Source organism: Podarcis gaigeae (genome assembly GCF_964106915.1).
Source record: "Podarcis gaigeae genome assembly, chromosome: 2".
Lineage (NCBI taxonomy): Eukaryota > Metazoa > Chordata > Lepidosauria > Squamata > Lacertidae > Podarcis > Podarcis gaigeae.
In genome coordinates, this window is record NC_139679.1 from 7,904,802 (window position 1) to 7,929,926 (window position 25,125).

A 25,125-nucleotide genomic window follows, 5' to 3' on the forward strand; every position below is an offset into this window, starting at 1 on the left:
CATTTTTACGCTTTGGTGTTGCCCACGTTTACATTTTGGCCACATGCACTTTAAAGGACAATTGGAATTGGAGGCATGTGGGCTATCCCCCCCCCTTCTCTGCCTGCCATTATCCTATTTCCAAGTTCCTTCCCTGAATGGCTCTTCCTTCTGTAAAGGGCGGTTTCATGCCATGCTCACGTGTGCTACCTCCAACTCCACTTAGCCTAGCATTCTGTGGGTATCACCCGAACGGGTAAACAAAACGAACTGTTTCCTCTTGTCTCCAGGTGAAGTAAAGGCATTACCTGAAATAACCCCTGCACCTATCCCAGGAATCGTCCCCTTCAGCCAAGTGACAAGCCAGCAAACACAAACTCTAACGCCGGTCACACTGCAAGCTGCACCGCAGGTAACTTACCTTACAGTTCTTTTGTCGGGCATGTGGGAGGAAGAAGCCTATTGGCCACTGAACAGAGGAAATGGTGCATTTCAATTTCTGCAACAGTGTGGGAGTTTCCACCTGTGCCTTGGAAGAGCTAGGTGTGGACACATCCTACTTATGTAGAAGCTGAGTTGCCAGAAGTCCCTTGGCTTGGAGGGTTGTAGAACAGAATTCCAAAACTGTCTGTGAAGTTGGCATTTGGTGTGCATTGAGCACTCTGGGCCCCAGGTGTTCTGGGATCAAGAATGCCACATTCTCTTCTATGGGGCTTTGATGCTCTCGAATGGGTTCCTGTTTTCGAAGTGTTCCATCTGGCCAGACTTTGTAGAAATCAAATGCACTCTTCCAGTGTTTAGTGGCAGGGATCTGTTTCTTAGCTTGTGCGAAGCGCTGTGGGGCATATGCAATGCAACTCTGGGCCGTGGGTCTGTTCAGGGCCTTACACAGTAAAGAACTTATCTCCTTCTTGTCCTGGAAAACCTGGGTTCCAAAGCACATAGGCATTTTGTTCACTGCAAGCTTATATGGAGCAACAATTTTTGTGAAGAAATTGTTCTCGCCCCTAGCCCCCCACCATAATCATAGGGGCTAACCATCTCCAAGCCTGAGAAAACTAAGGCGATGCTGAGGAGCCTTTCCACACAATCAGCTTTTTTTATTGAATCAATGAGCATTTGTTACCGAATTTGATGCACACAGTCCTCCTCCAAGGTTGCATTTTTTGTTGTGGGCATATCACATTTTCCCAGCATTTAATCTGCAGTATTACCAGGGAGTGGGGTGGAGGAATGGAGTTGTGCAAGAGTCAGCTGCTAGGCATTCTGTGCTATTATTAGTGACGCAATTCCCTCCAGCACCAGCACCACCGCTCTGGCACACGTCGTTTTGTAAATGTCTATTTATTTCAGAAAAATCTAATTCCTCCTGGTAGTTGTCCACTCCTTCATTATTCAATGCAAAACATGCCCTCAAGCCTACAAGCCACTTTTCCCTGGGCCATTTTTTGAAATTTAAATTGTTGGTTTTAAATTATCTATATTGTTGTTGTTATTATATTTCGAACAGGTCCCTATGGGTCTTGGGTCCTTATGCACCTCACAGTTTGCAAACAAGAGTTTGTAGCAAACCAGAATTTATTTATTTGTTTTTTAAAAATAAAATACGATAATACTAGTTTTATTCTCAATAGTCACATGCATTTAAAGTTTTAAACATTTTTTTTCTGGGGAAAGTAGATTTCCTTTTCCCCACTTATTACGGCCTCTTGAAGGAAAAGGAAAATATCCTTGAAAAATAATTGAAAAATTCAAAATGCCTTGGGCCGTTTATAAAAGGATAAAACTGGTCTTCCGCGTTTTTTAATCTTTTCCTGTGTTTTTGTCCTCCATCGCGCACACATGCAGCAAGACAAGGCAATGCAGACCTTCCATCTACTATATTGGAATGAGATATCATATTTATTTGCATTGGGACTTGGGGAGCTATCGCCTACTTCATAAAATGCAATTGAATCGTGCTTCATTTGATTGTGTGGAAAGGCCTTTAGTGCTGATGTCAGCAGGAGAGATTCAGTGCTCAATCATCTTCTTCCCTGCTCTGGGCATTTGCCACTTAGAGCAAGAGTTCCCAGCCACTGCACATTTTGTGGATGCTGCAATGTCCACAGAGAGGCAAAAGACTGAGGCAGAGGTACCTGAGACTGAGATGCTTTTCTAGGCAGGAGGCTTTGTATTCAGGTGTGCTTACACCACCCAGCTCTTTTCTAAGATGAGTACAGAGGAGCTCTCCTTCCTTGCTCTTCTTCTCGTCTGAACCCTCTGCAGTGCTGTTTGCAGCGGGTGGCGCTGTGGGTTAAACCACAGAGCCTAGGGCTTGCTGATCAGAAGGTTGGTGGTTCGAATCCCTGCAATGGGGTGAGCTCCCGTTGCTGGGTCCCAGCTCCTGCCAACCTAGCAGTTTGAAAGCACGTCATAGTGCAAGTAGATAAATAGGTAAGGGAGGGAAGGTGCCTTCTGGCGGGAAGGTAAACAGCGTTTCCGTGTGCTGCTCTGGTTCACCAGAAGCGGCTTAGTCATGCTGGCCACATGACCCGGAAGCTATACGCTGGCTCCCTCGGTCAATAAAGCGAGATGAGCGCCGCAACCCCAGAGTCGGCCACGACTGGACCTAATGGTCAGGGTTCCCTTTACCTTTACCTTAAAGCAGCAAGCCGGAGTACTTAAAGCGAATAGATTTCTTTATTTATTTTTATTAAATTTCTATATTGCCATTCATCCGAGGATCACAGGGCAGTTTACAATATGAAATCACAAAAATACCTACCGTAGTAGCAAAAAGTAAACCCCACCCACCCCTTTTAAAAGGCCATAGATTGTTTAATTCGCCAAAGGCCTGGGAGAAGAGGAATGTCTTTGCCTGGAACCCAAAGATACATAGCACAGGTGCTAGGCAATGCTCCCTGGGGAGAGCATTCCACAAGCAGGGAGCCACCATAGAAAAGGCCCTTTCTTGTGTTTCTGCCTTCTGGACCTCTTGCGGAGGATGCACACAAAGAAGGGCTTCAGATTATGATCGCAGGGCCTGAGGCGACTTGTATGCAGAGAGATGTTCCTTGAGGTATTGTGATCCTCAGCCCCTCAAGGCTTGATAGGTCAAAACCAGCATACTGAATTGGGCCTGCAAACTAACTGGCAGCCAGTGCAGTCAGGCCAGGATTTGCATTACAGTGGTGCCTCGCAAGACGAAAAGAATCCGTTCCGTGAGTCTCTTCATCTTGCGGTTTTTTCGTCTTGCAAAGCAAGCCCATTAGCAGCTTAGCGGATTAGCGCTATTAGCGGCTTAGCGGATCAGCTGATAAGTGGCTTAGCGGCTTAGAAAGGGGGGGGGAGGGAAAAAAACCTGCAGGAACTCGCAAGACATTTTCGTCTTGCGAAGCAAGCCCATAGGAAATTCATTTTGCGAAGCACCTCCAAAACAGAAAACCCTTTCGTCTAGCGGGTTTTCCGTCTTGTGAGGCATTCGTCTTGCGGGGCACCACTGTATATGCTTAAACTATTTTGTCCCTGTGAGCAACCTGGCCGCTGAATTCTGCACCCGCTGAAGTTCCCGAACTGTCTGCAAAGGCAGACCCACATAAAACATACTGCAGTAATCTAGCCTAGAGGTTACCAGAGCATAGACGACAGTAGTTAGGCTACCCCTGTCCAGATAAGAGCACAGGTGGGCCACCAGCCAAAGTTGATAGACGGCACTCCACGCCACTGAGGCCACCTGAGCCTCAAGCAACAGCCATGGCCCCAGAAGTACCCCCAAGGTATACTTTTATCAAGAGCAGGCAATTTTCCAGCCAGCCGGTCTAGGGAACCACTCGCTAACAGTGCCTCAGTCTGCAGCTAAGTAGATCTGTAGATAGCAGATCCCAAGATCTGCTACAGAGCTTCATGGGGAGCAAATCCAATATTGCTTGCAGTGAATATTTCCTTGTGGAACATTGCAGGGAGTGTTCTCTTAAGGAAGAACTGTCCCACCTACAGGTGGAGCAGCATTCAGTGACTCCGCCAAGGATGTGGTACAATTGTGCCAACTTTCCCCAGGACATATCCCGGGAGAAATAATTGGCGCCAACACATCCTTAAAATGTCTGCGCTTTACTGTGATTTGCTAGAAGGCCTTGTGCTTTGGCTGGGTGGGTGTGGGGAGGGCAGGGGAGCCGATAAAAGATGCAGCCTAGAGCAATTTGTCAGGGCTGTGAAAATGTCCCCATCTCGCTTGAACGTTGACTTTGCAACCAGCCCCCACCTGAGTGCCACAGAGCTGGGTCTGCCCAGCTGCTGGCACGGGGCACAAAGCCGCACACAGCACAACTCAGGCAGGCGTCTCCTGGCTGGGCTGGGCCTCCTGTGGGCTTGCTAACGTGGCTGCTGCTGCTGCGCTGATGCTGTCTGCAGTGGCGTTGATTTCTTTTTTCCCTTTTCTTTTTTAAATCTTGTTTACTTTTGCAGGTCTTGACTCAGGAAAACTTAGCAACAGTTGTGACAGGCGTTATGGTTCCAGCAGGGGCAGTTACTCAACCTCTTCTTATCCCCATCAGTATTGCAGGTCAAGTGGCAAGTCAGCAGGGGCTGGCTGTGTGGACATTTCCTGCAGCAACGGTTGCTGCCCTCCCAGGACTGACGGCCGCCTCTACTACTGGGGGAATTTTCAAATCACCTATAGCCAATTTGCAAGGTAACAACAGCTTCTTAGAGGGTCTCTCCTTGTGACAGTGACCATTCAGTGCTTGTTCAGAACCAGAAGCCAGAGGCCCAGAAATACTTTGCGTTCTTTAAGGAACGCGGTATTGCTTTAGGAGTAAACAGAAGGTGGAGGAGCAGGGGGTTAATTTAAAAGAACACAATGTGGAAGGGGGGTAGTTTAAAAAGAGCCATTGGCAATATTTCCATTTCCATTATCTTAGAAGGAAGGGCGTGAAGCATGTTTTGCAGCAGGGGCAACCAAAGTCATGCCCTTCCAGATGTCGTTTGACTACAGCTCCCATCATCCTTTCCCATTAGCTATACTGGTAGGGGCTGATGGGAGTTGCAGTCTATGGGCTAGTGCTTTTTTTTACTGTATATTAGTGACCATTGCTCTGATCTACACTCTGGAGCATCCCGTTGATGAGTTCATCTGCTAGCTTTAGTTGAGCAAACTAGATAACATTTTCATATCTGTTACCTCTTCTGAAATGAATGAGGGATCCCCTGGAAGCTGAGGGCCTCCATCAAAGCGGCCCCCGGCCAGGTACGCAGCAAATTCAGTAGCAGTCCGTGAGCATGTTCAGTAGATTACAGTGCAGTGTGTCTAGTCAGTTTCAGAGCAGCTGATTCCATGCTTGTCTCCCAACCCCAAACCCCCAATGTCATTTAAGAGAGGCTGTTGTTACAGTCAGTGGTTTTGTCTATTTATTTAACCAATTTACAGACTGCTTCATAGCTTAAAGCCATCAAAATGGGCAGAATGAAAAGAAGTGATCAAACCTGTAATTCTCGCACACAGGGGGCCACCAAAATTATACATTTGGAAAGTTGATTAATTGATATTTGATTTGGTATTGTGATTTGATATGGATAAAATGAGGCTTATTTTGGTTTCTTGTAATTGAAAGCTAATAAAAATTATTATTTTTAAAAAGCCATCCAAATGGCGTACAAGGTAAAAACTGGTTAAAACACACAAACACGGGTACTAAAAACAATACAACTGTTTTAGAAAATTATAAGATCAATAACGCAATTTATTCTGAAAGCCTTCTTAAACAAAAACATCTCCAGTGAGCACCTAAACATCATGATGCTGGGTCCCTGTCTCATTTTGGCTGGTAATTGATTCCAGAGAGCTGAAGCTGCAACACTAAAAGCCTGGTTTCTAGTACAGGCTAGATGTACCTCTGGGCACATGGTGCTCTCAGCAGTGCCCCATCTGATGAGTGCCATTGCCTGCACAGATAAACGGCCAAGGTGGTCTTTTAGATACCCTGGTCCCAAGTTGTATGTATGAGAATAACAATTAATGAGGAGAGGGTACTAAGGCAGGGATGCTTAATGAGGAAAATATGGTCAAGGCAATATTACTTCTGCAGGCACATCTTGTCACCGATGGGCCGTTCACACAGGAGCCTGTGATCTGAAGCCTCCTGGTGGATGTAGAGGCTATCAATTATGACAGCTGCTACAGCAACTGTGAGGCTTCCAGAAAGCCCTGGCTTTATCATGCAGTAGGGGAGAGCAAGGAAGATGTAGTGATACAGATTTCTGTGTAACACACAAACTTTCATATTCTCAATTTGGATATGATAAAAGATGCTACCTCATCTTTTATCTCAATCCTGTGCAGCTGCAGCAGCAGCAACATTCTGGATATAAAACACCTGCTCTTTCCTTTAGCTTTATGGCTTGCTTGCCTGCTTTACAGCACAATCCTATACGTGCGTACTCAAAAGTAAGCCCCACTGTGTTCAATGGGACTTATTTCCAGGTAAGTGTGTATAGGATCGTGGCCTTAGACGTAGAGGTGTAACTTCACGGATTGAAGCAACCAGCAATGTGACCGTTTGGATTTACAGGGCAGGAGAAAGAATGGCAAAGCATAGCGGCGATATTGAGTGTTCTTGTCTTGCTCCTACAGCTGCCGCAGTGCTGAACACGGCAATACAAGCCCCTTTGCAGCCAGCCCAGCCTCTCCAGGCGCAGCAAACAGTCCAGCCGCGGCCACCAGCCCAAACACAGACTGTGTTCCAGCCTCAGGCTCAGCCAGCCATTTTGCCGCAGCCGGCCGCAGCATCCACACCACCTGTCGCCAAGCCCTTGGAAACGCCAACCCAGATCACAGTTCAGCCAGCAGGATTTGCCTTTAACCCTGGAATAGTAAGGAGCTGGAAGCATCGCTGAAGAGCTAGCTCAGAAGATTGGGGATGGGGGCAGGAGGGACAAGTTGTCAATGGGCCCACAGATCCTTCTGATCTCCTCTGAGGTCTGCAAGGAGCGGGGAGAGGTCAAGTGTAGTTTGGCGCTAAGGCTACCTGTCTTCTGATGTTGACAGAGAGGAAGTTCTTTCATTATATGCTTCCGTTATAAATGTGAGCAGCAACTTTTTTTTGGGGGGGGGGGGGTTCCTTTACATACTGAACAAATACCATGGGATTGTATCTAATGGTTTTTTATATTATGATTCTATGTTGTGAACCACCCTGAGATCTACGGGTATAGGGTGGTATACAATCAATCAATCAATCAATCAATCAATCAATCAATCAATAAAGGCTTTGTGTTAGCAGAAAACGCTCTTGTGCAAGTTGCTGCAGCATCCACAGTTGCTTCTGGGTCTTGGGGGAGCCACTGGAGCAGTGTGAGATGTAGCACAGAGGGCTTCAGTGGAGGAGGGTGGGGGGTTGGTGAAAACTGGTTGCACCTACTGTGCCGGGACAGGCACTTTCCACTAGTGCAGGGGTCAGCAACCTAAGGCCCATGGGCTGGAAGCGGCTGCGGAGGTCCTTTGACCGGCCCACGAGCCGCCACCAAACCGAGCTGCCCACTCACGCACTGTGCTAAACCAGCGCAGGGACTTGCTTCCGCAGCACCGGAAATCGCGTCGACGCAGGTGCTGGAAATCGCATCTGCACACATGCAGACGCTGAAAATCGTGGGTGCACGCACGTGCAATCTGACCCACAGAGGGATCTCCGCAGGACCAATCCGGCCCAGGCAAGATAACCCTTGCCGACCCCTGCACTAGTGCAAAGCCATCCTTGGAATCACCCCATGAATCCATGTCGATAATAAAGACTGACCCACCTAGACCAGCATCCTGGTCTCACAGTGGCCAGCCAGCTGCCTGTCAGCATCTCTGACATAAACTGCCCATCACAACCCGTCTTTGGTCTTAATTCAGAGTGGGTAACTTAATGCATGACTAGCTGCTTCAGCACCCAGAAAACATCTTTGCCCTTGAACAAAGCACATTGGAAATAGTGGTGTAGCAACACTTTAAAGTTGTTTTGTGCTTTCAGTGCAGTAGTACTACTAATGCTACTAATGGATAGGACAGCTACTCTGGTCAGGCAGCAAGCCAGGGGCTGATTGCAATACAAACAGACCTCTTCATGAATGCGCAGTATTCTTGATAAGGGCTTCATAATAATGGATTGCTTAGACTGGGACATCACATACACAATACTGAAAAAGGAGGGGAGGCAGCTGAAGCAGAGAGATAAGTCTCACTGTGAATGGGAATGCAGAGTAATTCAATCCTTGGCTTCTGTTTTCTCCTGCAGATCAGTGCGGCTTCTCTGGGAGCCCAAACACAGCTCCTCAGCTCCCTGGCTGCTACACCAGTAATTGCAAACACCATTCCTAGTGTGCAAGGGATAACTGGACAGATCCTGACCAATGCTCAGGGACAAGTAAGTGCCATTTGACTCCAGAACCCAATCAAAGCCACAGTAGACCTGGACCTCTTGCACTACTAAGGGGCACAGGAATGGGTGTTAAGTGACCTCCTATTTAAAGAAAATACGGTGTTTTCTTAAATGTTTTATTTGTTTATGTAACTTTCAGTTTCACTATTCTTTGATCAAGGCAGCTTACAAACAGTGAAAAACTGGCAGAAGTGAAAAGGCTGCTGGGTGGAGTTTTAATTGTTGGTATTCTCTGCTTTTTTGGGGGGTGGCGGCGCTGTGGTCTAAACCACCGAGCCTCTTGGGCTTGCCGATCCGAAGGTCGGCGGTTCGAATCCTTGTGACGGGGTGAGCTCTCATTGCTCGGTCCCAGCTCCTGCCAGCCTAGCAGTTTGAAAGCATGCCAGTGCAAGTATATAAATAGGTACCACTCCGGCGGGAAGGTAAACGGTGTTTCCGTGCGCTGCTCTGGTTTCTCCAGAAGTGACTTAGTCATGCTGGCCACATGACCTGGAAAAACTGTCTGCGGACAAACATCAGCTCCCTCGGCCAGTAAAGCGAGATGAGCGCCGCAACCCCAGAGTCGTTCGCGACTGGACTTAACTGTCAGGGGTCCTTTACCTTTACCTTTTTATTCTCTGTTTTAAACCACACTGAACTATTTTCGGCTATGAACACACATTTAAAGCATCACAATAGGGGGGGAAATATGATGTGTAAATTGCACAAGTTTGACTCAGCCCATGAGTAGTTGAAAGTCTCCCTATTCTGCAAACTCTTCCACCCCCTCCTTTTGTTTCTCATAGCACTGTCACTTTTGTCCTGCCGTCCTCCAACCCTGCAAAGGCGAGGGGGAGAGATTTGAGAACCTTTGCTCTGCATTCCTAATGCATCTTTCCTTCTCTCTTCCAGGTCATTGGGACTCTTCCGTGGGTGGTGAACCCAGCTGGAATTGCTACAGCCAACGTCGCCCCTGCTACATTGCCAGCACAGAACCTGCAGCTGCAGGCAGTGACGCCGCAGCTGCTTTTGAATGCCCAAGGCCAGGTCATTGCCACCTTGGCTAGCAGCACCATCCAGACAGCGACAGCGGCAGCTGTTAGAAAACCTAGCACGCCAGAAACTCCAGCAAAGAGTGAGGTGAGCTGCAGCTAGCAAGGACAGCTGATTCTTAGGGGAAACCACTGCAGCAGAAGGATAGCAAGCCGGCATGCATGGGGCACCCATATAAAGGGGGGAGGAAATGAAAGTGGTCCTAAAAACCACTTACAGGAGTTAAAAAGCCTTTCAGGAGGCTGGAGGACCTTCCTGAGTGAAGTGGGTTATGGTGTGGGTAATTAAATAATGACGCTTGAGATTCTGGTGACCTGTACCCTTGTTGGCTTGGCGGTTGAAATGTATGAAACGACTCCATTGTAAAGTGTTATTTGAGGCAGTACAAATTTCAAGGCACTACGAATAAATGTTTGTGTCAATCTGTGACAACTCATATGTACACGCCAGTCAATGGTCTTAGCCATCACTGGGTGTTTCAGTTATTCATTGATGCAATGTGTGAGCATGAGGCAGGTTCACATAACCTCATCCTGACTGAGGGTGAAGACAGACATGTCGTCTTTTTAGAACCAGTGGGTCTCTTTAGCAACCCCCTCACTGCATTCGAACTGAGTGCGCCTTTTCTTCGCAAGACCAAGCTCTGGAAAAACAGACTCTACTAGTTTTGCAGCTGAAGGCAGATGTGCATGGCACTGATTGGCTGCTGCCTGTGATGTCACTAAAAAGCACATATCCACTGCCACCCCAAGGTCCCTTGAACAGATTTTCAGTTTTTAAAGTTTCTTTTTTAATAATAATAAAAAACCACACCGCTAGGACAGAACAGTAAAAGAAAGATGGTTATCCCTCTGGAAACCTGAAGGAAGGGACAAAACTAGTGGCTGAGTTGATGTTTTGATTGCCGTTTCAGTAGTGAGAAGATGCAGGGTTCATCCTGCAGATCAGACACTTGCTGTGACATATGTTTATATCACATCTGCTTTCATTCTAATTTGTATCAGAGGGGACAGGGCTTCCAGGTGGAGGAATATAGCTTTTGCTCAAGCTGTATGCATTGGGCAAATTTAGCAAATGACAGGCATATTAGTTTGCATGATTCTGATTGTGTGTTTGATCTTCCTTGAGTCACCAGGACTGCACACAGTCCTTGCTAATTACCATATTTTTTGCTCTATAAGACGCACCAGACTACAAGACGCACCTACTTTTTGGAGGAGGAAAACAAGAAAAAAAATATTCTGAATCTCAGAAGCCAGAACAGCAAGAGGGATCGCTGCGCAGTGAAAGCAGCAATCCCTCTTGCTGTTCTGGCTGCTGGGATAGCTGCGCAGCCTGCATTCGCTCCATAAGACGCACACACATTTCCCCTTACTTTTTAGAAGGGAAAAGGTGAGTCTTATAGAGCAAAAAATACGGTAGGTTTGTTCATCAAGCCATGCCCCACAGCTCATGAAAACCCCCAGTCTCTGATAATAATAAAAAACCACGTTCTTAATGTCACTCTCTTTTGCTGCCTTGCCAGGTCCAGCCAATTCAACCCGCCCCAACTCTGCCACAGCCAACCATAGTCATTGCAAGCCCACCCCCTGCATCCAAGCTAGCTTCTGCTCCTGTCCCCATCACCTGCTCAGAGACTCCGACTGTCAGCCAGCTGGTTTCCAGTAAGCATCTCTGCGGTCCCTTTGGCTTTGGAGGCAGGTGGAGGGGTGGCTGGTAATGGGAAGTGGTTCACGGTCCAGTGCCCAATTTGTGTGGCGAGAAAGCATTGCAACCCACGAGGCCGAAGCTAGGCCAGTCTGCGTCTGGTCAGTGTCCACCTGGGGACCACAGGGATGTTGCCTTGGGTTCCACGATGCAAGAAAGGTGGGATAGGAATGTAATAAAAATTAAGACACCTGCACAACTCTCTTAGCCTGAAGAAGAGGCTGCTTAGCCTAAAGAGGCCTGTTGTCAGCATTAGCCTTTAGGTGCTGCAACACAGCAGCAGCAGCACCCTTCTCAGGCTCTTCTCCTGGGTTCCTGCTTTGTGGTGTAAGGTGTCCAGGTGTGTGTGCTCCACTCTTCCACCAACTGCAGTGGACAGCATTTGTTGTGTGCTTGGCTGCAGGAGCCGCAACTGCATAGGGTTAGGATTTCCCCATGTACCGTGACAAGGGCATAAATTGCATCTCCTTACTGGTCCTTTTTTTCCTTTTTTACTTCTTCACTCCCTTTAGAGCCTCAGCCTCCAAACAGCGGAAGCGACGAAGACGGGATCAACCTGGAGGAGATTAGAGAGTTTGCCAAGAACTTCAAGATCCGACGCCTATCTCTGGGTCTAACGCAGACGCAGGTGGGGCAGGCGTTGACTGCTACCGAAGGACCCGCGTACAGCCAGTCGGCTATATGCAGGTGAGATGGGTGTTGCCGTTCCCCAGGGCTCCTTCATCCATGACATCTCCACTGAGTCTGTGTGGTTGCCGCACAGTCATGGGATCCAGTATTGGGCATTTGAAATAAATGGTGTACCTGTCTATTTCCCAGTCCCTTTGAATACACCCTTAAAATATAACAGTGCGATCTCAAGGTAATCTGCTTGCAATCCATCAAATAATGGCCAGTCATCAGATGGCCATGTGTCTTGCATTCACCCCAGGAACACTGAGAATGCTGAATCATCCTCTGTCTCCAGCCTCATTGGCTTCCCCCAGCCTTAAAAGTACAGTGGTACCTTGGTTCTCAAACTTAATCCGTTCCGGAAGTCCGTTCCAAAACCAAAGCGTTCCAAAACCAAGGTGCGCTTTCCCATAGCAACGAATGCAAAATGGATTAATCTGTTCCAGACTTTTAAAAACAACCCCTAAAACAGCAATTTAACATGAATATTACTATCTAACAAGACCATTGATCCATAAAATGAAAGCAATAAACAATGTACTACAGTGACACAATCAGTCAATCAATCAGTAGCTGAACTACTGTAGGTTCCACACAGTCACAAAAACAAAACAAAAAAGCCGCAAAAACTAAAATGCAAAATAAATAGCAAAAACAGACAGACCTCAGCGTAACACTCAAAATGGAAGTGTGGCACTCAAAACGGAGCACACTCAGCTTCCAGAAAAACTTCACACACTTGCTTCCGGGTTTGCAGTGTTTGGGTTCCAAGTTGTTTAAGTACCAAGGCGTTTGAGAACCAAGGTACCACTGTATTTGAAAGTATTTAAGAAAATATATATAGAGAGAAAGAGTTTTCATTTATTCTTTATTTATACTGGTTTACTGAATATTTACAGATAAATTGCAAACAGATAAAAACATTAGCAGGATTATTGTAGTAACCTGCAGTTTCATAAGAGTATATATTTAAAGTAGATGAGCAAATTAAATTAATTTGGATATGCAGAAGATATTAAAAAAATTAAGGAACTGCAGAAAGAGGGGAAAGGAAGTCTAACTTTGAAAAGTTAAATTGATTGTAAAACTAATGAAATGTATAAACCTGAAAAGTATTTAAGAATATTTTAAAGGATTTGGGGAGTTGAAAGGTTAAAATTTATAAAGATTGAATAGGTTAAGAAATGTTAAAAAGTCCTTAAAATTAGTTTTATAAGCCTGTAGGTAACTGCCAAGGATGCCGCGGCGGGGGTTGCTGCAAGGCTCCCTTAAAACTGATTTACAATGCTGGCTCCTGGGGGTTGAGGGGGCACATAAAAGGGCCTAATAAAAGAGAAACCAAGAAACCAACAAGCAATCCCAGTCAAACCGCTAAAAAATAGCCTGTGGAACTCAGCTGAGCACACCCAACTTGGCACCATCTTGATGGGAAGTCCCCGAATGGTATTGGCAACCTTGTCAGAACATCAGGTGACCATAACACCCCCCCCCCCCATTTTAACAAAATATTCCCATTTTGAGTTCTGCTCTGGGCTAATGGGTTGGTGCCCCTTATAATGGAGGGGAAGAGCAGTCTAGCCAGTTGCATAGGAAGCTGCCTTCTACTGAGTCAGACCATTTGGCCCACCAAACTCAGTACTGTCTACATGGACTGGCAGGGATGCAGGTGGCACTGTGGGTTAAACCACAGAGCCTAGGACTTGCCGATCAGAAGGTCAGGGGTTCGAATCCCCGCCACGGGGCGAGCTCCCGTTGACCGGTCCCTGCTCCTGCCAACCTAGCAGTTTGAAAGCACGTCAAAGTGCAAGTAGATAAGTAGGTATCGCTCCAGCGAGAAGGTAAACGGTGTTTCCATGCACTGCTCTGGTTCGCCAGAAGCGGCTTAGTCATGCTGGCCACATGACCCAGAAGCTGTATGCCGGCTCCCTCGGCCAATAAAGCGAGATGAGAGCCACAACCCCAGAGTCATCTGCGACTGGACCTAATGGTCAGGGGTCCCTTTACCTTTACACTGACTGGCAGCAGTTCTGCAAGGTTTCAGGCAGGGGACATTCCCAGCCCTACTATTGAGACACCAGAGGGACTCAAGATGGGACCTTTAGCATCTTGCTAACCTTTAGTTCAGGTTTCCGTAGGAACTCTTCAGTGCTCCTCAATGGTCCTTTGCTGGCTTTTCAGGTTCGAAAAGTTGGACATCACTCCCAAGAGCGCCCAGAAGCTGAAGCCCGTGCTGGAGAAATGGCTGAGCGAGGCCGAGCTTCGGAACCAGGAGGGCCAGCAGAACCTGATGGAGTTTGTGGGCGGCGAGCCGTCCAAGAAGCGCAAGCGCCGCACGTCCTTCACGCCGCAGGCCATCGAGGCCCTCAACGCCTACTTTGAGAAGAATGCCTTGCCCACGGGCCAGGAGATCACGGAGATCGCCAAGGAGCTCAACTACGACCGGGAGGTGGTCCGGGTCTGGTTCTGCAACCGGCGACAGACTCTCAAAAACACCAGCAAACTCAACGTCTTCCAGATCCCTTGAAGGCGTCAAGCCTCTTGCGTACCCTGTGCGTTGCTGCTGTGAGCACTTTGTGGTGAATATTTCCCTGCACCTGCTGACCCTTTTGACAGTAAAGACTGGAGCGGAAGGAGTGAGATATGGGCTTTCCTCTGGTTTCAATGTGTCCCAGCCTTTCCCCACCCCTCACATGACCTAAATCGTGTAAATGTCAGCCGTGTCCTTCCTTCCTGAGTGTTGTACTGGAGCTGTGAAGGGTTTTAGGAATACATACGCATTTAGCTTCTTACTGTGTCAGACAAAACATTATCAGGGTTTTGGTTTTCTGAAGGACTTCCTGTGTTTTTTGTTTTTTTAAAAGATAGCGTTAGGGATGGCAGCAGAATAGCACCCACCAGAAATTCATTTCAAGGAGAATGTGTGAAACCCTATTTCACTTCAACCTATTTTCATGGACACTTTTATCTCTTCATATCTGGTAACAGGCCCAGTTTAACAACATCTACGCAGAATAGTGGCATAATTTATATCTCCTTTTTCTTGTGAATATTATTATTATTATTATACAGAGCACTATTAAACTAAAAGACTTTTTATTCACTGAAGAAAATTATTATTATTATTCCTCTTTAAGACCCCTGGGTCTGCTGCTAACCTTGTTTTAAAAAGTGACAGTTTTGGCGATTGCAGACGGGATTTGCTGAACGGGTTCATATCGGCCCCTCCAAAGTCGTGCTGGGAAGGGAGAGGGAGGCAGGGATCAGGCACTCTTCTCCTGCCCTTCTGTTCTGTGGGAACCACACTTCAGCACTGGGGTGGTGCCAAATGCCAGTAGCATCAAACACAGGTGCCTTTTGGAATTGCAAGGAAACTCTATGCGAAGAAAGGCAGACGTTTGTAGAGCATGACTTCCCAAACTGGGACACTTCTAGGCTGTCTAAATTCCTGGGCAGATGATCTTGGTTCTAAATCCTTGTCAAGTAGGATCTGGGCAAAGGGACTGGCTGCGGCTGCCTTCTCTTCCTCTAGCACCGCAAGCCCGGCAGCAGAGAGGACGCATAAAAACCAAGGGGTGTGCATGAGGGCTTGTTTGGCATACGCAGTGTGCTGCAATGTATGGTGTCAAATGTCATCTTCCACACAGAAGTGATCATGGCTGTTGGAGTAAGGCTGAATCCTTGATTTGGAATGTGGCTCATACACAAATGATAATACAGTGGTACCTCGGGTTAAGTACTTAATTTGTTCCCGAGGTCCGTTCTTAACCTGAAACTGTTCTTAACCTGAAGCACCACTTTAGCTAATGGGGCCTCCTGCTGCTGCCGCGCTGCCGGAGCACGCTTTCTGTTCTCATCCTGAAGCAAAGTTCTTAACCTGAAGCACTATTTCTGGGTTAGCGGAGTCTGTAACATGAAGCGTATGTAACCTGAAGCGTATGTAACCTTCGGTACCACTGTAATCAAAACTTTGAAGCAAAGTTAATCGTCACATGTTAATCTTCACCTCCCCCTGAACCAGGATTTTTCAAGATGGTCCTCCTTTGCTCACCTTCCGCTTTTAAAAGTAAAGGGTGGCTTCTTCAATTGCACAGTATAAGAAGGGGCTTGTGGGCTGGCTGCACGGGTTTCTCTCCCTCTCTTAGATAAGAGCCTGAATCAGCAAAGGAGACCACTGAGGGCCATCTCCCAGGATGAGGCCCTGCTCATAACCAGCAGGTTTCATGCTGCCAGTGCCGACATTTGTGTTTTGACCATTTGCCAATGTGTGCAGCATTCAGTCTGCATGTGGCAGCTGCGCATGGTTGGCAGGGAATTGATATATGCAGGCACGTCATCAGTCAAGATTTGACCCTGGACCCAGCGCTCATTGACACAGACACTGGGTTAGAGAATATGTTTTCAAGCATGCCTCGGTAATTCTTCATCCCATCTCAAACGGAAGCAAGGCATTATTCAGTTGTGTCTCCTGGAACTGAACCCGAAACCTGTAGAGCGGGCAAACTGGGAAGATGAATGAGTTGGAGCTAGAGAAGGTGGATTCATTCAGGAAGGGTGCTCAAGGTGTGCACCTTTCCCAAGAACTGGCCCTGCCTCTGAACACCTGGAGCTGCAGGCATGAAAAGCTGTCACAAATATTCCATGCTTGTAAGCTTCCCAGAGGCTTGAATGCTGACATTTTGGGCTGATCTTATGCTGTATGTTCTGCTTTTCCATTGCCAGGACTGTACTCGGTCCAGCAGGGGCTCCTTGTGGCGAATAGATGTGCTTTACATGGGTTGAGGTTGGTAGGATGTGAGAGCCTGTCTTTTCAAAGCACAGTTGTGACCTTGTAACTGAAGAAGAGCTGAAGAACACAAGTGCTACATCCATAGCACAGTCTTGAAGCTGTGCTTTTGGAATCTTTCTCTGAATCTCAGTACAGTGGTACCTTGGCTTACATACGCTTCAGGTTACAGACTCCGCCAACCCAGAAATAGTGCTTCAGGTTAAGAACTTTGCTTCAGTATGAGAACAGAAATCGTGCTCTGGTGGCGCGGTGGCAGCGGGAGGCCCCATTAACTAAAGTGGTGCTTCAGGTTAAGAACAGTTTCAGGTTAAGAACGGACCTCTGGAACGAATTAAGTACTTAACCCGAGGTACCACTGCATTTGTTCTTCCTAACACACTAGTCCCCCCCCCCCCGCCTTTTCTTCCCTGTGGGAAGTGGAGACAAGACAGCTACAATCAGTAGGTGGCAGCATCAGGCAATAATAGATAACAAGCTGACAAGATGTACACTGATTCAAGGCTGAAGAAGGAGGTGCCCAATCATTAAAACACTTCCAAGGGAGCAGAGAAACAGGCTAAATTAGCTAGCCCTCTATGGGGGGGGGGGGCATTCCTGTGTGCCAATAAAAGGAGGCTTTTCTCTTACTCTCCTGACAAAACAAAAAAAATTCCTTCCAGTAGCACCTTAAAGACCAACTTAAGGTGCTACTGGAAGGAATTTTTTTTGTTTTGACTATGGCAGACCAACACGGCTACCTATCTGTCTCCTGACAAAGGCTCTCTTGAGGCTGTTCCTCTGAACTCCATTAGCGTGGGGCCAAAGGGAACAGCCATGTCTACTCAGCCCCCTTACTCCACAGGAAGACATAGGAGTCCTGGACTTAAACCTGCTGAGACCAATAGCACAGAAGCCAGGCATCCTAGGAGAGGAGGCCTACAGAAGGAAGGCTCATATAGTTGAGAGTAATCTAGGACATAGGAGGAGGAGGCCTGTGGAGGAACAGGCCTGAAATAAAGCGATCCTCTCGCCAGACCAGATGCCTTCTTTGATCCCTTAGTCAGGTGTGGGAAGATACTTTTGCATGCCACCCCAATCTGCAAGCAGGGTGAGAATTCACAGGTTCCAGGCACTCACCCAGGGTTCATGTTTCCTTTTGCAGAGGAGGCACAGCGGAGACTGTGGTGTCTTTATTAAATATGGTTTAGTTACATATATATGCCTGGAACTGAGCTCCCGTGAGCTCTGGCTGGGGAAAAAGCCCTGATAATAACTAAACTGAATTTGGATGATGCACATTCCTAGCTAAGTGGGGTCAAGGTTGTGGATTTAGGTGTACCTTGGCAAATAATTAGTGGTGCAGCAATAAAACTGCTAGTGCATTTGCAGAGCTAAGCAGGGTCTGATATGGTTTCAAGTTGGATGAGAAACCATGTGTTATAATTCCTGCACTGCAGGGGGTTGACCCAGATGACTTCCGGGATCCCTTCCAACTTTACAATTCTGTTATTCTAATTAAAAAAAATAAACCCCGCAATGAACACCATGGGGCTGTCTTCCGAGTAAGTGCGCAAGCAGGTTCAGGCCCTGCGCATCCCGGACTCGGTCAGCACAACCGCGCTGCACCTCGCCCGCTCCAGCATTTAAAGGGTGCCACGAGGGGGAGCGGGAACCCAACGCGCACGCGCGCACCTAGGCACCCTCTCTCCCTCCCTCTCTCCATCCCAACGCACGCAAGCGCGGAAAAGCCCCGCTCCTCTCAACCCACGCTTCTGCGCCGGGCACCCAAATAACCACCTTCGAGGCCCCGCCCCTTTCTGCGACCCGGCCTATGGGTCGAGAGAGGCCTCCTCGCTCCTGCCCTGCGATTGGCTGAGGGGAGGAGTGGGCAGGGAGGAGGGCCGTGGTTGGCTGCGGGGCGGGTCGCTTTCCCGGCCGGGCTTCTGCGTGTGTAGCGGAGTTGTCTGCCTTTCTCTCTCTCTCTCTCTCTCTCTGTCTGTCTCTTTATCTCCCTCCTGCCGCCTCCATGTTGGAGGAGGCCTCGGGGCTGGCGGCGGCGGGAGCGAGCGCGGCTCGGCTGGGCAGCTTCCTCGCGCGCGCGGGTTAGGCGGCGGGGGCGGGGAGGGCGCCGGCGGGGGCGAGCGAGGGCGGCCGGGCTCCGCCGTGTGGGGCTGAGGGGACGCTTGCCTCACGGGAAAGCGCCGCCTGAGGGAGCTGCTTGGGCTTCTCCCGCGTCCTCGGGCGGCGGGAGCCGGAGGGCGTGTTTGGCTCCACGTGGTGGCGGCGGCGGTGGGGAGAGAAGACCCTCTTCTGGAAGGGGGTCGTCGTGAGGCGACACGGGTTGTTAGCCACAGTCGGGGTCGCTGAGGGGGGGTCGAGTTTGGGGCGCCCAAGACTTCTCCCTCACTCGCGCTCCCTGAAAGCTGCTTGCCTGCCTCGTGAGAAAACGTAGCTGGGGGGGTCCCTAGCAGCCCAAAGGGGTTCAGGCGGGGGGGGGGTTGTTTTGCAAAGGCGGGGGGGGTGCTAAGCAGGGCTGCCGCCCAACCCCTCAAGATGGGTGGTGTTTGGCCGTTGGGGTTCCCCTCCACGTGGCCGGTGTTCGTCTGAAGGGGAGGCTCTCTGTGATAGGTAATGGTGCCTGGAAAGCTGCCCGGGGCCATCCTGGCGTGTATGTGAGTCTTCCTGGAGGAGCCCCCGTCCCCCCCACTTTCTCTCTCTGCCCGAGGCTAGTCAGCCCCCGAGGTGCTGTGCAAAGATGGCTTGGGCTCTGAAGCTGCCCCTCGCGGACGAAGTTATCGAGTCCGGCCTGGTTCAGGACTTCGATGCCAGCCTCTCAGGAATTGGCCAGGAGCTGGGCGCTGGTGCTTACAGCATGAGGTAAGGAAGGGAAATTGCTCTGACTTTTTGGAAGGATATCCATCTGATTGATGGAGCTCCTCAAAGGGCTGAGTTCTGAAATATTTATTTGGGAAGGCTGAACTGGCATGTGTCACTTTTCGTCTCTGTGTCTGGTGCCTGGAGTGTAATTGAACCAAATGGCATCTCATATTACTTTTGGTCCAGTATCCTATGAGCCGCTGCTTCCTGCTTGCACCATGTGATGTCCTTTTGTCAGGAGGGTGTATTATGAAAATACTGTATGTTGTCATGTCTTCCTCTAAAATTATGGGGGGACATTAATCTGTTATGCAAACTACACATCCCCATAACTTGCTGTAGCTTGCTGAATGAAAGTGGGGTTTACAAAACAAGCAGTTTTACCAAGTTGTAAAATAGATAAATCCATAGATTGTAAGACTGTCATAATAAGCTGCACATGTGTCAATCTCGTAGCAAGGTTAAGCTTGATCTTGAGTTGATCATACTTTTATCCTGAATAGTTTGATTCCTAACATGTTGCTCTTGCATTAATCAGTACTGTAAGAATTAAAACTTGGTAATGAACATCAAATTTGCACTTTATTTAGAGTGATTATCTTGTATAGCTTGCCCAGGATTTTTCTTCATAGCAATAGGATTGTTTAAAACAAGTGCTTTTTATGGAAACTGTAGAGCCTACTATTACTTCCCGAAGTAACTGTTCACATTCATGTCATCAAAATGTAACTTTCTTCCTTTCACTGCATAACTTGTTGGACACCTAGTTGGATTTCAGAATGCATTAACCATACTGTATTGATGGCTGACTTTCTGAATCTGACTTCCACAATTTTTCTTTCTTGCGAGTAAGATGCAGCCATTCAGGCTGCCATCTTGGATAGACTGCTTCATAAAAGGAAGGATTGGGCAGATCACATGTTTTTGTGTTGGTCACCTGCTGCTATTTGATAATGGATGGAGGAAGTAGACATAGACATCATAGGAACACTGCTGGATCAGATGAAAGGCCTATCTAGTTGAACATGGTGTCATCACAGCGGCCAGCAGAAGCCTCTGGGAAACCCATGAGCAGCACCTGAGGGAAATGGTAATCTGTTTGAAATCGGCAGCTGCTGGTACTGGAGGCAAACCTCTTAATACTGGAGCTAAAAAAACATAATGACTATAGTAATAATAATAAATTTTATTTATACCCCGCCCTCCCCAGCCAAGACCGGCCTCAGGGCAGCTAACACCAAATATAAAAGCAGTTGATTAGAATACAGCTTAAAAAACAAAATTAAAACAAAACATTAAAACATTAAAATGCAGCCTCATTTCAGTGCAACTCAATCAAAAACTTTTGGGGGGATAAAAACGTCAAATCTTCACCAAGGCTAACTATCCTACATGGGCCAGAAAAAAGCCAGGGAAGTCCCCAAATAGGAGTTCCAACACAGAAGGAGAAAGGAAAAAAGAAAGAGAGGGAGGGAATCAGATTGATTCCAAGCCAAAGGCCAGGCGGAACAACTCTGTCTTACAGGCCAGGCGGAAAGAACTCAGATCCTGCAGGGCCCTGGTCTCATGAGGCAGAGCATTCCACCAGGCTGGAGCCAGTGTTGAAAAGGCCCTGACTCTGGTTGAGGCTAATTGACTTCCTTAGGGCCCGGGACCTCTAGGGTGTTGCTATTTATGGACCTTGAGGTCCTCCGTGAGGCATACCGGGAGATATGACTAGTAGACATTGATAGACTTATCCTTCATGATCTCCTTTTAAAGCTATCCAGTGTAGTGGCCACCACTGTATTTTATGATAGCAAATGCCACAGTTTAGCTAGTTTCCACGTGAATAAATCTGTCCTCGCATCTGTCTTGAAACCAAGTGTCCCCAACTTCTATTATTATGAGAGAAGTCCTGGCTATCCACTTTCCTTATGCCATGCATAATTTTAAACATTCCTATAATGTTCTTGATACCCTCACACTTGCTTTTTTTCTGAACTAAAAATTAGCTCCAAACATTACAACCTTCCTTCCCTGGGAGAGTCCCTCCATCCCTTGGGTTGCTTTTTTTGCATTTTTTGAGTTCTGTACACTAGTGCCCTGGATCTGCTGTTCAGTGAGAATGAATCCAATGCCACTTTTATGTGGTGTACAGACCAAGGATTATTGAAGCTTTAAGCTTGTTTTCTATAACTACCTCTGTGTGGGTGGGAAGTAGTCAGGTGTAGTTATTAGATGTAAGGGCAGCTACCCTCATTCTAACTGAGCACATTTGGGACTTTCCTGAAGTGCTTTTTTTACCTTTTTTTACTGGGGTCCATTAGTGTACCAAGAGAATTGAGTCCCCAAAGCCCACACATGGTGAAGGCTGCTTTTTAGATTCCCCGGAAGCTAAGCACCGTATTTTTCGCCCCATAAGTTTTTGGAGGAGGAAAACAAGAAAAAAAATATTCTGAATCTCAGAAGCCAGAACAACAAGAGGGATCGCTGCGCAGCAAAAGCAGCGATCCCTCTTGCTGTTCTGGGATAGCTGCGCAGCCTGCATTCGCTCCATAAGACGCACACACATTTCCCCTTACTTTTTAGGAGGGAAAAAGTGAGTCTATAAAGTGAGGGGGAAAAACGGTAATTCATGTCCTGTGTCTGCCTTATGCGATTCCTCTTGTTCAGTCACTCTAGATGCAGAACTACCTCCCCTCAGTGGAGTATGCTCTGATAGTTAGCTACATAGAAACAGGGGGTGATCTTCACAATCTGCATCTGATTGATTGATTGATTGATTGATTGATTGATTGATGTCATCAATTTTAGAATGGTTACATGTATGCTGGCTTAACTTCAGAAATAAAGCTGCCTCATAGGTTGGGTAGGTATACTTTTACAGCTCTTTCCTGACTGCTGCTTACTGAAGGAGGCAGAATACGGAAACTGCTTTACTGAAAATGTCTTTAAAAACGCCTTCTGATACTAATCCTGTTCAAACATAATGGGCCAGATTCAACTAATTAGTCCCACTAGCGGAAGCCTGCACAACGACTTCTGCTAGTTCAACGGGGCTTCCCGCCCTCCGCTTGCTCCCTGAAGTTGGCTCAGAGAGGGAGAAGAGAACCCCTAGAACAGTCTTTCTTGACCTTGGGTTCCCAGATGCGGTTGGACTACCACTCCCATCATTCCTGATTGCTGCCCCTGCTGGCTATGAATGATGAGCGTTGTAGAACCCAAGGTTGAGAAAGGCTGCCCTAGAGCATCACATGGGGTGAGAAGGGAGAATGTTTCAGTGCAATTGATTGCACTGACAGAACATCTGCCTCAGTGTGGTGTTGAATTCCTCCCATTTTGGTCCTGGGTTCCAAGAAGGAGCCCTGAGGAGTCCTTAACTCAGACACTGTCTCTTCCCTATTGAGCAGTGGTTCCAGACTTCCAATCATGATTTAGTGTCAAACCACAATTTGCCTCTTTGAATGAACAGCCAGGCTGAGGTCCGTGCCTGCTACAAGCCCGGATCCCAGAACATAGTCAAATGCTAACTTCCAGAAAGTTGCTGCTAAGCCATATTTTGAAGTCCAAGACTGGAGAGTGTAGGGGTAGATGAGGCAGTGTGTGAGCCTGAGGCTTATCAGGGATTGCTTCTGTGAAAGTAAACCTTGGTTTGGCATTATTTGACTCGGGGTCTTTCGACACATTGATTACAGTGTGCTGTCGCATTGTAAGGGTGGTGTTGTGAGGAATCCTTAATGTGAACTGGGCAAGCCAAATTTTTCTGAAAGTTACTGCTCTGGTTTAGTTTCAGCAGAAGGCTAAGTAAGTGTTCAGATTCTCTTCCATCTTTGTTGGGGATGGGGAGCAATCAACTTTTCAGCTGATTGTTTTGGCGAGGGTTAATTTTTTGCATTCCATTGAAATTGCATAGATCAGTTGGCTGATGGGTAGACAATTCTATCCCATAACATGGGGTTACACTAGACAGCTTTTAGGTTCTTTGCAGTGCTGATCTTCAGTGACATAGGCACTTTTATTTAGATTTGCCCAAAGGAGAAAGAAACATTGTAGAAAGGAAATTAAAAATAACAGCACTGTGAGCACTAATTTCCCGATGTGACATTTCCTCTTGGTGATGCTGATGCAATCATATAATCCAGCGGTACAACGCAATTAATTGTGTTGCTTTACCTGCTGACACACTCAGGAGGGACTGAGCCTTCAAGAACCTGGAATTTCACTTATAGCACAGTTACCGTTTCTAAAGGTACATTGGCAGGTTGTGTGCTTTTGGTCATGCCATCTGCCACTTGGTAATTATTCCTTAAAATCAGGCATTTTGGAGTTTGCTTTTATTAACTGAGTAATAAAAGAGGTGAAAGCCCAGGGACTAGCTTTCAGTAACTTAGCACTTAATGAATTCTGGAAATCTGCTTGTGACTCTTGAGTTGTTGTTAAAAGTGATGCTTGAGGTAGTAAAATTAGAATTTGTGTGGATGTAGGAGTACTGTACATATGTGGAGGTGGCTCCAGCTGCCTTCAAAAGTCTGCACTGTATATCATTACTGCTTTTCTTTTTCTGGCATGGGTGGCAGGGAAGCATTTCTGTTTGCTCCCCCCCCCCCAAAAAAAAAACCAACCACTTGCAAAATGACCTTGTGAAATGACTTTCTCCTTGTACCTATGACAGCCCAACTATGCAGTCAGTGAAAGTAGACAAATTGCTGTGTGTGTGAATATTAGATGGGTTGAATGACATTCCCATGTAGAAACATTTAGATATACAACACTTTGGTTTTCTGCACTCTCGGAACAGTGAAAAACCAAACTATTTCTCAAATGCTGCCTGTATTCCTTTTGCAAATGATGTATGCTATTTATCAGTTGTTTATGCAATCTGCTGTGCTTCTTAAGAAAAATGTTCTCTATTCTGAGGGTTGTTCCCTGTTTTGCACAACACTTGTGCAAGCTGCTTTTTAACAGCGATTCATTCTGTGTGCTGTGATGAAGACTGAGGAGCTTGACACAAAGTGAATTTTGTGGTTGTCTGTAGAATGAGTCATGTGTTGGGTTTTCTTAAGGGCACAAATGCCTGACAGGTTTGCATTTTGGGGCAGGTAAACCTGTGTTTGCAAGGCTTTGTTTTGCTAGAAGAGAGCAATACATTTCTGTAATGTACAATGTGTTACTCTAGGTGGTTTTGAGTCTTAAAAGGGGCAATAGGTGGCATTGAACATATAAATGCTAGCATCTTCATGGTAGTTATCTACACTCTGTCCTCTTTATCTGCATTTTACTGCATGTTCTGGGATTACATTGTGCCCCATTTAATGCCAATCTCCTTGTGTAAGAACATAAAAGCCCTTCTAGATACATTTATCTTTCAACACACCCTGGTTATGAAACACTTTGCCTGGGAGATTTGTCTGGCACCCTCTTCAATGATCTTTCGTTGTCTCTTTACTCATCTTTTTCTGCAGGCATTTGTTAATGTGGCTGGCTAGTGTTCTTGTGCTTAACTACTGCTGCTCTCTACTCTTTGAAGTTTTAATTTTCTTCCTTTCCTTAGACTTTGGGTACTGCAATGAAATGTTGCAGTTTGAAATGATTCTGTTGAGTGTTCTACCCACTTAATTCCACCCCCACACCCACTTGTCATTTCTCTCCCCCTCTCACTCAGCACTGAGTTGTTGCACCCTTTTGGATTTTTCCACCCCATTTTGAGGGGTG

The 25,125-nt window shown here is 47.1% G+C and overlaps 2 protein-coding genes across 3 annotated transcripts in view; both read left to right on the forward strand.

Annotated features, from left to right (window-relative positions):
- The window catches only part of POU6F1 (POU class 6 homeobox 1), a 38,641-nt gene extending 23,742 nt beyond the window's left edge, over positions 1-14,899 (forward strand). For both annotated transcript variants that reach the window (XM_083729419.1, XM_083729420.1), the window contains exons 4-11: positions 270-391; positions 4,426-4,651; positions 6,590-6,828; positions 8,235-8,363; positions 9,270-9,497; positions 10,936-11,074; positions 11,630-11,804; positions 13,968-14,899. In XM_083729419.1, the coding sequence (XP_083585545.1) occupies positions 270-391; positions 4,426-4,651; positions 6,590-6,828; positions 8,235-8,363; positions 9,270-9,497; positions 10,936-11,074; positions 11,630-11,804; positions 13,968-14,313 (1,604 nt within the window). In that variant the 3' untranslated portion in view covers positions 14,314-14,899. The remainder of the gene's footprint in view (positions 1-269; positions 392-4,425; positions 4,652-6,589; positions 6,829-8,234; positions 8,364-9,269; positions 9,498-10,935; positions 11,075-11,629; positions 11,805-13,967) is intronic.
- Positions 14,900-18,489: 3,590 nt separating this feature from the next.
- The window catches only part of TFCP2 (transcription factor CP2), a 34,531-nt gene continuing 27,895 nt past the window's right edge, over positions 18,490-25,125 (forward strand). The window contains exon 1 of the mRNA XM_083729457.1: positions 18,490-19,431. Within this exon, the coding sequence (XP_083585583.1) occupies positions 19,310-19,431 (122 nt within the window). The 5' untranslated portion in view covers positions 18,490-19,309. The remainder of the gene's footprint in view (positions 19,432-25,125) is intronic.